This window comes from Oncorhynchus gorbuscha, linkage group LG07 (genome assembly GCF_021184085.1).
Source record: "Oncorhynchus gorbuscha isolate QuinsamMale2020 ecotype Even-year linkage group LG07, OgorEven_v1.0, whole genome shotgun sequence".
Classification (NCBI taxonomy): domain Eukaryota; kingdom Metazoa; phylum Chordata; class Actinopteri; order Salmoniformes; family Salmonidae; genus Oncorhynchus; species Oncorhynchus gorbuscha.
This window is the reverse complement of record NC_060179.1, coordinates 58,351,735-58,364,586: the sequence shown is the minus strand read 5'-3', so window position 1 is coordinate 58,364,586 and position 12,852 is coordinate 58,351,735. Positions and strand designations below refer to the sequence as shown.

The window sequence follows — 12,852 nt, the reverse complement described above, 5'->3', positions numbered from 1 at the left end:
GAAATATTGTTTCCTCTACATTTTTTATCATGAGGGGTGGCTCCTGTCATCATCTAATCAGCATAGACGTAACCCGGAAGAAATCAACACATTCCCACTGTGCGTTGTTACTGTAAAATGAAATTAATTGGGACTTCTCTAAAATGTTAGACATGTAACTGTCGCTATCATTAAGCCGATTTGACACATTATTCAGCGTGTATCATTTTAGGATTCCAGTTGAAAGTGTAAGGTAGGAGAGAAATGGATTATAGGCGAGATGATGAATGAGTGATCGGCAACACTATGAATGCCCCGCCTACTTCCTGGATCATGCCCACTGTTTTTGAATGGCATTCAAAGTTATATTAATCAAATTCATGAAAACGCAGTCATTGAAGATGTATGTAAAATTATATTCGTGGATTAATTTACTTATATCTGATGCCTTTCATTAACGTTTTCATTGTTTGTAATTGAATACCTTCATAACGAATATAATTATACATATATCTTAAAATATATATTTCACAGGGACCTGCTGCTGACTGTGAGGCAGGTTGTTACTGTGAGTGGTTGGGGGGACCGGAGGGGTGTGTGTGTGTGAGTTGAGAGAGCACTACAGCTACTGGCACGCGCGCAAGTAGTGACATACATTGCAGAATAACTTATTCCATTCCCTTTAATGTTACAGTTTTCATCTAATGTAGAGGTTGTCTGGAGAGCTACTGGAGTAGATGAACTGTTGGACTCCCGAGTGGCGCAGCGGTCTAAAGCACAGCTTGCAATAATGATTATGAAAACTGAATTTAGCTTCCAACGTCGTTACAAGTTACTACGATAATATTTAATTGTCTCGGTAACATTATGGAAAAGGGGTTTACAATATAAATGGCAACTCCTCTTGCTGTGAAAAAAGGAGCTTGTTTTCAGGCCTTTTGGGCACTTTTTGAGTTGTCATTGGTCTGGAAATTTTGCTTGACCTGGCAACACTGCTCTTAGAGAGAAGGGGGATATCTGTCAGAAGTAAAACATAGCATTTTGTATTTCAGATCTGTTTCCCCATTTCCTCAACACGGACAATTTCCCTGTTTAAACATCCTGACTTCCATTCATCTGTGATCATTATTCATAACTTCAATATTGAACCAACATGGCCATGTTCTACTTCTGACATACATCCTCCCTCTTTCCTTGAAGTAAGCACAGAATTACAAGAGTAAGCAATGGTTCTTTATATTATATAGCTTTTGCCTATCCATATTGTATACAATTTGGTCATGTCTGCCTGTCGGTCTGTAAGATGGGGTATATGCAGGAAGAGGAGCACACCACAAACATGTTATACCTGAAGAGGTCGCCTGGCATCCGCTCCTGGTCGCTGCTCATAGGTAGGATCATGATGTGTGTGTGTATATTTACTGAGTTTATTTCTTTGAATGCAATGTCAGAAAATAAATTGCCCCAGCATTTGGTCCTTTTTCTGATTTCAGGTATTGCGTCCATTGGCCTGGCTGCTGCATACTACAGCTCTGGTACAACCTTATTTACAGGCATCACCAGCGTCAGCCTGTCCCGTCTTGAATCCGTCATCAATTACATCATTAAGACAGAATGGGGGAAAAAAATGTCTGCCTGTCTCTCGTCCCCATTTTCTGGTCTTTCCAGACTGTATCCTGTGGAAGCTTTTCTACGTGACGGGCTGTCTGTCGTGGCCATGCAGAATATGGAGGAGTGGGAGGAGGCAGTGTTTGATAAAACCAAGAAAGTGATAGAGCTGTAGACCTTCAGTCTGTATGCTCTGATTCTCACCATGTGTAGCAGAGGCCAGGAGAAAGGTGAGAAACATCACCTAATGTGTCCTGTACAGTACTTTCACATGGAACCTCCTTTACCAATAAGGGTAGATCAGATGGGATGAGTTTTACGATTGGAATCCAGTTAGCGCAGGGGTCTTCCAACGGGGTCTCTCCCTGTCTCCATCCTTCTATTGCTCCCTTCCATCTCCCTCACATACCCTCCCTCTCCTGTTGTCGCCCTTCCGTCACCTGCCCCATACCCTTCCTCTCCTCCGGTCTCGGTCTTTCAGTGGTGATGGACATGAGGCACCTGCGTGACGTATGTGTTCAGGAGGAGAAGGTGCGCTACCTAGGGAAGGGCTACCTGCTGGTGCTGCGACTGGCTACAGGTTTCTCCTACCCCCTCACACAGAGCACCACCATGGGGGGACACAGGTGAGATAGGTCTATTATAAGACCCTAACATGGAAGATGTGTGTTAAAGGATCAGAACACAGGTTTCCCAGGATCTGAACACATTGTAGAATATTTACTATAACAGTTCAAGAATGGCATGGAACAGAAGTAAAATTAGACAAATGTATTTAGTGTTTTGATTGTCAAAATATTCTTGCTGTCTATTTTTGATCACAACTAGTTGTTTGATCCTGTTCTTTCCCCCTCTCCATCAGTGATGTGGAGGCAGTGGCTTCGTTGCTCAAGCGTTTCCTGGGTCTGGAGGAGCTGCAGCGTCACTGGGAGCAGGAGGAAGAGGCAGTCAGGGAGGAAGATGAACTGAACCGCAGCACTGACTCCGGAGAAGAGGGGGACTCAGTGCAGTAGAAGGAAAAGAGATGAGGGGAAGCCACAGCAGACTTGAAATGCACCCAAATATATTTTACAGCATTTTGTAGTATCCCTAATACTATAAATTGCCTTAAATACACTTCAATGGTAGAGTTTTCCACAGAATATTTAAACAAATTCATAGTTTGTGTTGCCTGTTCTTCAAAAACAATCATTACTGTATTAGACTCAACCCTATAATTACAGTGCCTTTCTATTTAAATGTAATCAGTATGTGTGAAATACTCATTCAAAACATTCCCACAGTTTAGGGAACACAGTGTGTTTGAGACCTCCCAAGTGATAATCTTGGTCTAGTAGGATTGTCTCTACTCACTGCAACCATCCATCCATCCATCTGAATGCATGTGACTGTAAACTATAATCAAGCATGGATTTCCAGGGATCAGTTAAGAATGTTTGCCTGTTATGTTAAAGTAAATACTTGCATGTCTTTCAGCATTGATGGGTCCCATCACTAGGGTCAGACAGAATCTGGGGAGGCAAAACCTCTAGAATGAACTTAATCTAACAGCTTCTACATCTGCATTGCCCGCTGTTTGGGGTTTTGGGCTGGGTTATGTATAGCACTTTGTGACATCTGCTGATGTAAAAAAGGGTGTAATAACTACATTTGATTGATTTATTATTCATAGGGTAAACTACAGATTTCATCTGGCCTTATATACACAAAACGAAAGACCAGTCTCAGGTAACATTCCTGTCCATAGACAAATGTGTTAATAACAATATGTATGTTTGACAAATAAACTGTATTACATTGTATCTGGACTGTATTAAGTTACTGCATCTGTTGGCAAGAGGAAGGTGAGTGTAGATGCCTTCTGTTGCTTGAAAGAAAGAATGCATGAGATATTTTGTGTCCAGTTAGTGTGTGTTGCTGGATGACTTCAGGTACTGGTTTGCCTAGTCTTTTTTTTTTTTTTACTTAAAAAAAAACAAAAAAACTTTTATACATTTATTTTTGCTTTTTTTGTTAACAAACAGAATTAAATAAAAGTTGCTTTTTGAAAATCATGGAATAATTTTCTCACTACCTCTTGGACCTCACTGTATGAAGTCTGCACGGATAGATCGCTTTCCGGACCCAGGCTAAACTTTACTGCCCAACCATAGAAGCTGAGACGATCTGGGGTACCATCTCTAGTAGGCTGGCTCTGATGTCCTCCAGGACCCTCTGGAGGGGAGCCACCACGGGGCTGACATGCTGCTCTACCCACTCCTGAGCTGTGGAGGCTGGGTACAGACGCACCATCTCCTTCTTCACCATCGCCACTCTCTGCTCCACAAGAGCCAACAATCTGGGGGAGAGGAGGGTGGTTGAAAGAAACACGGGTGAGCACATTTCTTTTTGTTTAGGGGGAGGGTTGTTCGGGTTCATTTAAAAAAAAAAAAACTATATGAGGGAGTGAAAAACCTTTCTTAGCGGGTAAACGGTGGTGGAAAACAAACATTCAGATGCTTACGTCATGGCTTGACACTGTAACTGCTGAGCAATAAGTGGGCTGACTATCTTTCTCTGTCTGTGGTAAGGAGTGAACCAGCCTCTCACAAACCTGAGAACCACAGAGCAATATGTGTCAAGGTTAGAGAGCTCTTTAATTCAAAGATTTTATAGAAGTAATCAAGAAATCATTAAGTGTGCCTTTATTGCAGTGGTCATAAAGTCTCTTTCTAGAGTGCTACAGGGTGTGCAGGCTTTAGTTCCAGCCCATGTGGCTGCTGGCTTCACTCACATGTTGTCTTCAAAATGGCGGAGTTCTTCTGACTGCAGTATTGCTGTTAGTTCCACAACCAGCTCTGCCAACCTCCTCCCTGGAAACAGCACAGAGTCACCTGTAGTGGAGCTAGGGCTGGGCACAGAGAGACAGACACTTTTAGGATTAAAAACACAATCCCCTTATAACAGAGGAGCATTTTCTGTTATGAAGGGTCTCACCTTTCCATGGTTTCTACCTCTACAGAAGAGATGCCCAAAGTCTTTGTCACCCTGCTCTGAGCCTCCGGGCTGAACTGGCCTGTAGCACACACAGAACCACCATCAACACGGGTCAGGTGCCATTACAATACCTCAAGGATCACATCAAAGTGTATATGGAGAAAAGTATTGACCATGTGTGAGTGTCTGTAGACTGGAGGCCAGGGAGGGCAGAGCTAGGGGCAGCAACTCACACAGCACAGACAGGTGGTCATATCTATTGTTGAAATAAGATTATTAAATAGATTATGGCTAAATCATAACATCATACATTTCGGCACAAACATCCCATGATTTACACAAAAGTCTAAATCATACAATGCGTCAGACAAGTCTGATTTTGCCCCATGACACAATAATTTCGATGAAAACAAGTGAATTCTCTCCATTTCACCTCTGCCAGCCAGTGAGGGCGATGCCCAGCATGTGTATGCCTTCAGGCAGGGCTGCTGCCACCTGTAGCCACTGTAGATGGTTGTCCACATGTCTCTGTGTGCTGGTCACACAGGTGTGGACATTAGTAGAGCCTTTGAAGGCACTGGCTGCCCACAGTTCTGACAGCCCTGCACCACTGTACCTCTCCAATAGATATACTGGAGAGGGGAAAGGAGATGGGAAACATTGACATTAAGCACAAATAGTGTTTGTCTATGTGCATAGTGAAACTGTTCTAGTAAAACCACTAGTTCTTACCCGTGTTTTTCACATCTAGGGTGGGGTTGTAGTCCCACAGCATCAACTGGACCAATCCTACTAAACCACTGCCTGGCAAACAGGTAAAAGCAGCAAATGTTAGTGGATTGCAAACTTTTCTGGCCCATAGACTACTTTCAGGCTAAAACATTGAAATTATTGTTTGTGTAACTTTGCAGAACTATCACTTTAAGAGCCTGTACCCTTACCTTTCAGTGTGTCGTGGTCCATCCCTCTCAACATGTCGTCCCACATGATCATGTTGAGGTTTGGCCACGCCTCCCTGACGCCCTTTGCTACCCTGGTCACATGACTGAGGAACAGCTGCTGTACTGTACGGCCAGGTGTGCTCAGCCAGCGTCTAGACTCCTCTCCCTCACCTAGGAGGTACACCTGAGGATGCATTGGGGGGGGGGCTTACAATTAAAGTGGTGTCATGCATTGTTCATCATTAGAAAGTTATTTCAATCTTGTATGCATCTCATTATGGCTTCCTTTCCTCACCTCCTCCCCTTCGTCTGCACTTTTTTTTTTTTATTCGAAAAGGATCCAAATACCAGGCCTCACCTCGTCAGCTCCAATGTGCAGGCTGGTGCTGCCTGGGTGGAGCTCCACCACCTGGCGAAGCATCTCCTCTACCAGCCTCACACCCTCCTCTCTGTGGGGGTTCAGAGTGCCCAGGCAGTGGCCCACCTCCCTCAACCCCCACAACGACTTGTGCTTCAACACAAACTGAGAGAGAGGGGGGGGGTGGGGTGGGGGTGAGAAGTTCTGTGAGAGAGAGTGATAGAGGCAAAGAAAGACAAGAATATCAAAGATACTAAGACAATACAACCACATGCAACAACATAAATTGGCCTCAATCTCTCTGATTCTTAAGTGGGGTATGATATGAACAGGTGGGAGGCAGACATGTGTTCCCCCTCTCTCACCTCCATGTGTCCAAACGTCTGCACCAGAGGAATGACCTCTAACCCTTGGGACTTGGCCACTTCCTGAATGGACAGGACCTCCTCACGACTGCAGCAGAAAGAGGAGAATCATTACCTGTCAGGAAGAACCATTTTTTTCTCATTTTCTAGCGAGGCCAAGATAGTGATGTTCGAGGATAACAGTTGATATCAGTGATTGGCTTTAGGCCAACCTGTATGGTGGATGTGTATAGCCCAACCTGTATGGTGAATGCTGAGTGGATTGCAGCACCTTCAGCTCGCCTTCATAGGGGAACATGTCTTCATACTCCACCAATATACCGTTAGCACCCAGACCAGAAAAAAGACCAATCAGCTGGAGAGAGGGAACGGTAATGTCAGACAGACCTCTTGCATTCAACACACAAATAAGGAAGAGATAGGTGAGCAGTGCTATTACCTTGTGCAGGTAATCAATTCTAGGAGGTGCTCCTTTCAGATCCAGGTGAACCAGCTTCTTCCCCTTGGGCCATGCTGGTAAAGCATCCATTGTAGCTGAAATCTGGAGAGCAGCAAGTAAATTACTATGTACAATGATCATGCATAAATTACCATTACAATACAATGCTCGACTTTTGATAATGAAAGGAGTAGCCTACTATACAAACGTTGCCTTTACATTCATACAATTTGCATTTAGGCTGAACCAGGTCAGGTCTGGTCAGAGAAGACGATGAATTTGACTAGTCGCCTTTCTAGCCCAGAAAGCTACCATGTTTGTTTCCATTAGACAGCTCTGAAAGCAGTATAATGTCAAAATACGTTTGTTACTCACAAAATATGGAGTTTCGCTGAGCAACTATCTTTATTTACTGCAGTCCCGCCCTGTATCTAACTACAAATGTACAAGCAACCGAAAATATGCCTTGTCAGGAAAGAATCGTTATTGTTTTTGACCAAGTGCTCATGCGCCAAATCTAGGGAAGTTTTCTTCTTCGATTAAATTTAACGGCGGTTGGCATCCAATATTTATCGTGCATTACCGCCACCAACTCTACCGGGGTAAAAAAGGAAACTCTGTAAACTACTCTGTGCGCGGCAGTAACGACTGATTTTATTGATGGAGATGCCGAAGAGGTGGACTTGGTCAAAAATAATACATATTCTTTCCAGACTTTCTAATTTTTGTCGGTTGCCTGTACATTTTTATTTACTGGTAGACCTGTTTTGCAAGTACAAACCAGGCACCTGTTGTTCACAAGCTTATCTGCCATAGACTGTAGAAAATATGAACGATGACGTCACCCCATACGATTGCGTCTCCTATCAGAATACTTAGTAGCGCACTTGAAGATCAGGAAGTGCCATTTCAGCATGCTACCATCTTCCAAGTCTGGGTATCTGCAGCTCAATATCTGACAGAGCTCTAGAGTTCCACTGTGGAGATGGGAGAACATACCAGAAGGACAACTATCTCTGCAGCATTCCACCAATCAGGCCTTTATGGTAGAGTGGCCAGACAGAAGCCACTCCTCAGTAAAATACACATTACAGCCCGCTTGGAGTTTGCCAAAAGGCACCTAAAGACTCTCAGACCACAAGAAACAAGATTATCTGGTCTAATGAAACCAAGATTGAAGTCTTTGGCCTGAATGCCAAGCATTACGTCTGGAGGAAACCTGGCACCATCCCTACGGTGAAGCATGGTGGTGGCAGCATCATGCTGTAAGGATGTTTTTTAGCTGCAGGGACTGGGAGACTAGTCAGGATTGAGGGAAAGATTAATGGAGCAAAGTACAGAGAGATCCTTGATGAAAACCTGCTCCAGAGCACTCAGGTCCTCTGACTGGGGCGAAGGTTCACCTTCCAACAGGACAACAACCTTAAGCACACAGCCAAGACAATGCAGGAGTGGCTTCGGGACAAGTCTCTGAATGTCCTTGAGTGGCCCAGCCGGAGCCAGGACTTGAACCCGATTAAACATCTCTGGAGAGACCTAAAATATAGAGGTGCACAACGCTCCCCATCCTACCTGACATAACTTGAGAGGATCTGCAGAGAAGAATGGGAGAAACTCCCCCAAATACAGGTGTGCCAAGCTGATAGAGTCATACTCAAGAAGACTCGAGGCTGTAATCGCTGCCAAAAGTGCTTCAACAAAGTACTGAATAAAGTGTCTGAATACTTATGGAAATGAGATATTTCAATTTTTTTATTTCTAAAAACCTGTTTTTGCTTTGTCTGTTTTTGCTTTTGTTAACAATTAAATTAATTTTAGAATAAGGCTGTAACGTTTAAAAAAATGTATAAAAAGTCAAGGTCTCTGAATACTTTCCAAATGTACTGTACATGTGATGTTAAATCTATTGGCCGTTAGCTAGTTGGCCTCGTTGGGTCCTTCCCTGGCTTCCAGATTGGTACCACTACTGCCTCCTTCCAGCTGCCTGTGGGTTTCCCCTCCTCCCACACTCTGTTGTACAACACCAATACTTTACCCAGTGCCTCATCACAAAGATGGGCCAACATAACATAGCACACCTCTTCTTTCCCAAGTGAAGTTAACCGAGACTTACCTATTGCCCTTTTCATCTCTGCCATGGTAAATGGTGCATTCAACACATCATTTACATCCTCCCTCCTATCCAGCACTCCATGGTGTTCCTCTCTCGTTTTCTCTCTGCCCCTCTGACAAATTTGCAGAGCTACAGTATGCACTTGGACAAATGCCTTCGCCATCATCTCTGCCTTATCTGTTACTGCCACCTCCTCCCCACTCGTCAACACTGGATAATCCCACTCCCTTCTGACCCCACTCATCCCCCACACTTCTCCCACAATTGACGCCCTCCCAATGGCGTCACAGAACCGATGCCAACATGGCCTCTTTGCCTGACGGATAGTTCTCCTCACCAGGGCCTGCTTATACTGAATCAGGTGTTGGAAGTTGTGTGTGCTTTGCAGTACTCTAAATGCCCTGTTACTACTCCTCACCATAGCCCCACACTCCTCCGTCCACCATGGGACTGCTTTCCTCCTTCTCCTCCCTGAACTCTTAGGTATAGCCTCAGTAGCCCCCTCTAACTCACCCAGTTATTCATACTATCCACATCCCCTTTCATATACACACGAGCCATCACCTGCTCACTCCGCACCTGAAACGGATCCCACTTTGCCCTTCCAAACACCTACCTGCCTACTCCCCACACCACATTACCCTACTTCTATCCTGGCCCTCCACCCTCTCCAGCACATCCAGGTCCAATATCTGACCTGGATTATAGTAGTTCACTACCACTAGCACCCCTCCTCTCAACACCACATATTCCTGTTCAATACCTTTGCCTAACATCCTGTAAGGAAGTCCTTGCTTTATGAGGGTGCCCCCCCCCCATATATGTCCCTACAAACCACTAAATATTCCTGTATGATAAACTCAGCTGTAGCACATTGGTTGTACACCATCCCCACACTGCCCATTCCCATGCTCCCCTCCACACTTTTTTTCTCTTTACAGGCTGTTGCAACATGCCCTAACATCTGGCAGTTATATAATCTTAAAGGCTTTGGTATGTAAATCCTCACATAACTTATATATCCTATGGCAATGTTATTTGGCAGTACCCTGTCCTTGAAATGTAACAGAATAGATGGACTATCTACCCTAACTCCACCCCTTGTTGCTTGCGACCTTTGAACATTCACTAGAACGCCTCCACTCAAGATGTCGCTTACCTCTTTAATGCTAACACTCAGAGGCACTCCTGTTTCCACCCCTTTCATCCACGTCTTCCCTGCTTGATCAGTCCAGCTGCTCGACACCACCTTACACTTCCCTATTTGCTTTAATCTGGAGAGCTTTTTTCCTCTGCGCCGTGTCCTTAGACATGTAATCCGTTACGTTACCAGCAGAAATCTTGTAATCAGTTTACAGATACTTCTGAAAAACTAGATTACTTTGAGGATTACTTTTAAATTGTAAATGACTTTTTAGCGAGTAAAAAAAAAATGTTACACTCTTTTCTCAATGGCATTCAAATCAGCATTAAAAAAGGCACAAGTTTAAGTTTGTTCCACCTGAGAGAGTCTGACCACAAGTCAGAGATCACAATGATGACACACCAAATGTGTTTGATTGATCGCGGGAAAACGATCACAAATAGGTTTCGTAGGCTACAGACCAAGCTATGTCTTCCAATGGTGCGACTGCTGTCGGCAACCAATCTTTGTTTTTGAAACCAGTGGACAGCCTATGGAATAAAAGTGGGCCCTTTATTGCTCAATCTAATTCATGCTGATAAAAAAAGCCATAGGCCTAATGGGCACATGCTCAAACTCACACACTTTTCATAGACTTAAAAAGGGGCAATACGTAGTTGCTACATCCATTTATTTATATATATATATATATATTTTTACATTGTATAATAATAGTGAAGACATCAAAACTATGAAATAACACATGGAATCATGTAGTAACCAAACACATTGTTAAAAGAATCATAATAGATTTTAGATTCTTCAAAGTAGCCACCCTTTGCCTTGATGACAGCTTTGCATACTCTCGGCATTCTCTCAACCAGCTTCACCTGGAATGCTTATCCAACAGTCTTGAAGGAGTTCCAACATATGCTGAGCACTTGTGGGCTGCTTTCCTTCACTCTGTGGTCCAACTCCTCCCAAACCATCTCAATTGAGTTGAGATCAGGTGATTGTGGAGCCCAGGTCATCTAATGCAGCACTCCATCACTCTCCTTCTTGTTAAAATAGCCCTTACACAGCCTAGAGTTGTGTTGGGACATTGTCCTGTTGAAAAACAAATTATAGTCCCACCAGCTATGTAAACTTTAACATTGATTTATCCTGCAATAGATGTCATTCAATTGGGAACATACATTTGTGTCTTCTTCTAATGCATCTTAAGGGGAAAGTGATCTAAAAGTAACAGAATGTAATCAGATTACATTACTGAGTTTGGGTAAAAGTTACATTACTGACTACAATTTGACAGGTAACTAACATTTAGAAATTAACCTACCCAACCCTGCTTACAGAACACCAACAAGCTTCCATCTCTTAACACTTTAGCATTGACAACTCCCCCAATCAAATATTTTATCACAGCCGTTAACCTTATCAGCCTCATCACCCAAACTCTCCCGTTCTCCCTAAAGTTCAGAATCACCCCATGCTCCTCTCGCGATTTATATTTTCCTTCTTTGGCAGTCTCTACTTCAACTATATTGCTCTCCTCAAACTTCCTTTTTTCTTCATCTCTGCCTCCATAGAATTCTCGCTCCCCTTCAAACCCCTACTCCCTTTCCTTTTCCTACTCCCCACTATATATTTTTTTACCGCTATGCTCCACACACAATTTCTTCTCCATCACCATATCTCTGACCCAGTCAGAACATAGCGGTGCCACTCCCTCTCATTGAGTATCTCAAATTGAAGGCCGACCGAGGTACTACAGGCTTCCATTAGCAACTTAATTATGCTTTTAACTTAGTATGTGTGTTATTTTAAAGCAATCAGTTCAATGATATACATCTGGTGGAAAATATGAAACTACTGGTACCATGACTGGGTTTAATTCTCTATCATGGGGGATCGTGTTCTTGAAGTAATGCTTACAGTACCTTGATCTGCCATCAAATTAAAATCCTGAATGCGAGAGGGTAGTCTTGCGTCCGTGGCATCTGCCCTCTCATTGGCTAGAATGGTCCCACCTGATCTTTTCTCCTCCCGCCTGCCTTCCATCTTCGAGGACATGTATTTGCATTGTTAGAGCGGTCACTCGGCTTTCTTGTCAATATAATAGTTCGTATTTGACCACACCCACGAAACGGGAGCAAACGTACCTCAAAAGTTGTTGAAGAGTGTGCACCGTTTTGGGGAAACGTGTTGTTCAGTACAAACCGTCGCGCAACATAGCAAACGATGAACGCACCCAGGCGACATCGCACCAGCGACTACACACCCATCAATGTAAACAGATTGAGGTGCTGATAGTCAGTTGATTGACTTTGACTTGGCCTGCAGAGCAATAGACTTTCGTGATGTGGTCCAATTAAAACGCGGGTTTCATTCTTCAGGAGCCAACCAGATGGACTGTTACGCATTGACCAGGAAGCAATGCCGAGTAGTGGTAATCTGAAATCCACTACTATTTCTGCATGAAAAGAAGTAGCTAGCTATATAGCTTTATGAATGTCCACTGAAAAAGGTTTTGCATTATACAATGACGATACAACGGCGAGGAAATCCAAAAGTCCCAGACGCCAACGGGATTGAGAAAAAGATCAAAAGGTAACGTCAACGACATGCATGGCCAGTGCTAGTCTGATTAAACAGGCAATGTAATACACAATGAATTGATATATATACACATCCTGAAACATTGGAGTGCAAAATCGTGTAAATGTTCCTTACACACCAGAATATTGAATAAAATTACATTTGAATTTACTCTACCGGTTGTCTGTGCGGTTTGTTCTAAATTTGAAACAAAATATCCCCAGGAAAGTACTATATTTTTTTACCCAACTTCCTAGAGAGCCAGTAGGTTTTGGTTCCGTTCGGCACCGAGGTAAAATTAGTTGTATTGGCTATTCGTTCGGCAGACATATATATATATTTGTGTGTGATA

General features: G+C 43.5%; 3 protein-coding genes across 9 annotated transcripts in view; 2 read left to right on the top strand and 1 right to left on the bottom strand.

Annotated features, from left to right (window-relative positions):
- Positions 1 to 83: 83 nt before the first annotated feature.
- LOC124040094 (cytochrome b-245 chaperone 1 homolog) lies at positions 84 to 3,648 on the top strand. 3 transcript variants are annotated; one of them, XM_046356909.1, is made up of 5 exons: positions 316 to 382; positions 514 to 547; positions 1,283 to 1,370; positions 1,473 to 2,213; positions 2,450 to 3,648. In XM_046356909.1, exons 4-5 carry the CDS (start codon positions 1,897 to 1,899, stop codon positions 2,598 to 2,600), a joined length of 468 nt encoding a protein of 155 aa, XP_046212865.1. In that variant the 5' UTR covers positions 316 to 382; positions 514 to 547; positions 1,283 to 1,370; positions 1,473 to 1,896; the 3' UTR covers positions 2,601 to 3,648. The 3 variants fall into 3 exon arrangements, with proteins under 3 accessions (XP_046212864.1, XP_046212867.1, XP_046212865.1); XM_046356908.1 differs by having other exon boundaries at positions 84 to 1,370; XM_046356911.1 differs by having other exon boundaries at positions 84 to 1,817; positions 2,069 to 2,213.
- hexdc (hexosaminidase (glycosyl hydrolase family 20, catalytic domain) containing) lies at positions 3,233 to 12,207 on the bottom strand. Of its 5 annotated transcripts, XM_046356904.1 has the most exons (14): positions 12,065 to 12,207; positions 11,843 to 11,963; positions 6,667 to 6,768; positions 6,467 to 6,582; positions 6,228 to 6,315; positions 5,863 to 6,066; positions 5,505 to 5,688; positions 5,296 to 5,367; positions 4,997 to 5,195; positions 4,737 to 4,819; positions 4,564 to 4,642; positions 4,361 to 4,477; positions 4,091 to 4,180; positions 3,233 to 3,925 (listed from the first exon to the last, which is right to left on the bottom strand). In XM_046356904.1, the coding sequence occupies exons 3-14, from the start codon at positions 6,754 to 6,756 to the stop codon at positions 3,724 to 3,726; spliced, it is 1,524 nt and encodes a 507-aa protein (XP_046212860.1). In that variant the 5' UTR covers positions 6,757 to 6,768; positions 11,843 to 11,963; positions 12,065 to 12,207; the 3' UTR covers positions 3,233 to 3,723. The 5 variants fall into 5 exon arrangements, with proteins under 5 accessions (XP_046212860.1, XP_046212859.1, XP_046212861.1 ...); XM_046356903.1 differs by having other exon boundaries at positions 11,843 to 12,201; XM_046356905.1 differs by lacking the exons at positions 11,843 to 11,963; positions 12,065 to 12,207 and adding an exon at positions 8,780 to 8,881.
- The window catches only part of uts2r2 (urotensin-2 receptor 2), a 40,102-nt gene continuing 39,201 nt past the window's right edge, over positions 11,952 to 12,852 (top strand). The window contains exon 1 of the mRNA XM_046356907.1: positions 11,952 to 12,512. Within this exon, the coding sequence (XP_046212863.1) occupies positions 12,445 to 12,512 (68 nt within the window). The 5' untranslated portion in view covers positions 11,952 to 12,444. The remainder of the gene's footprint in view (positions 12,513 to 12,852) is intronic.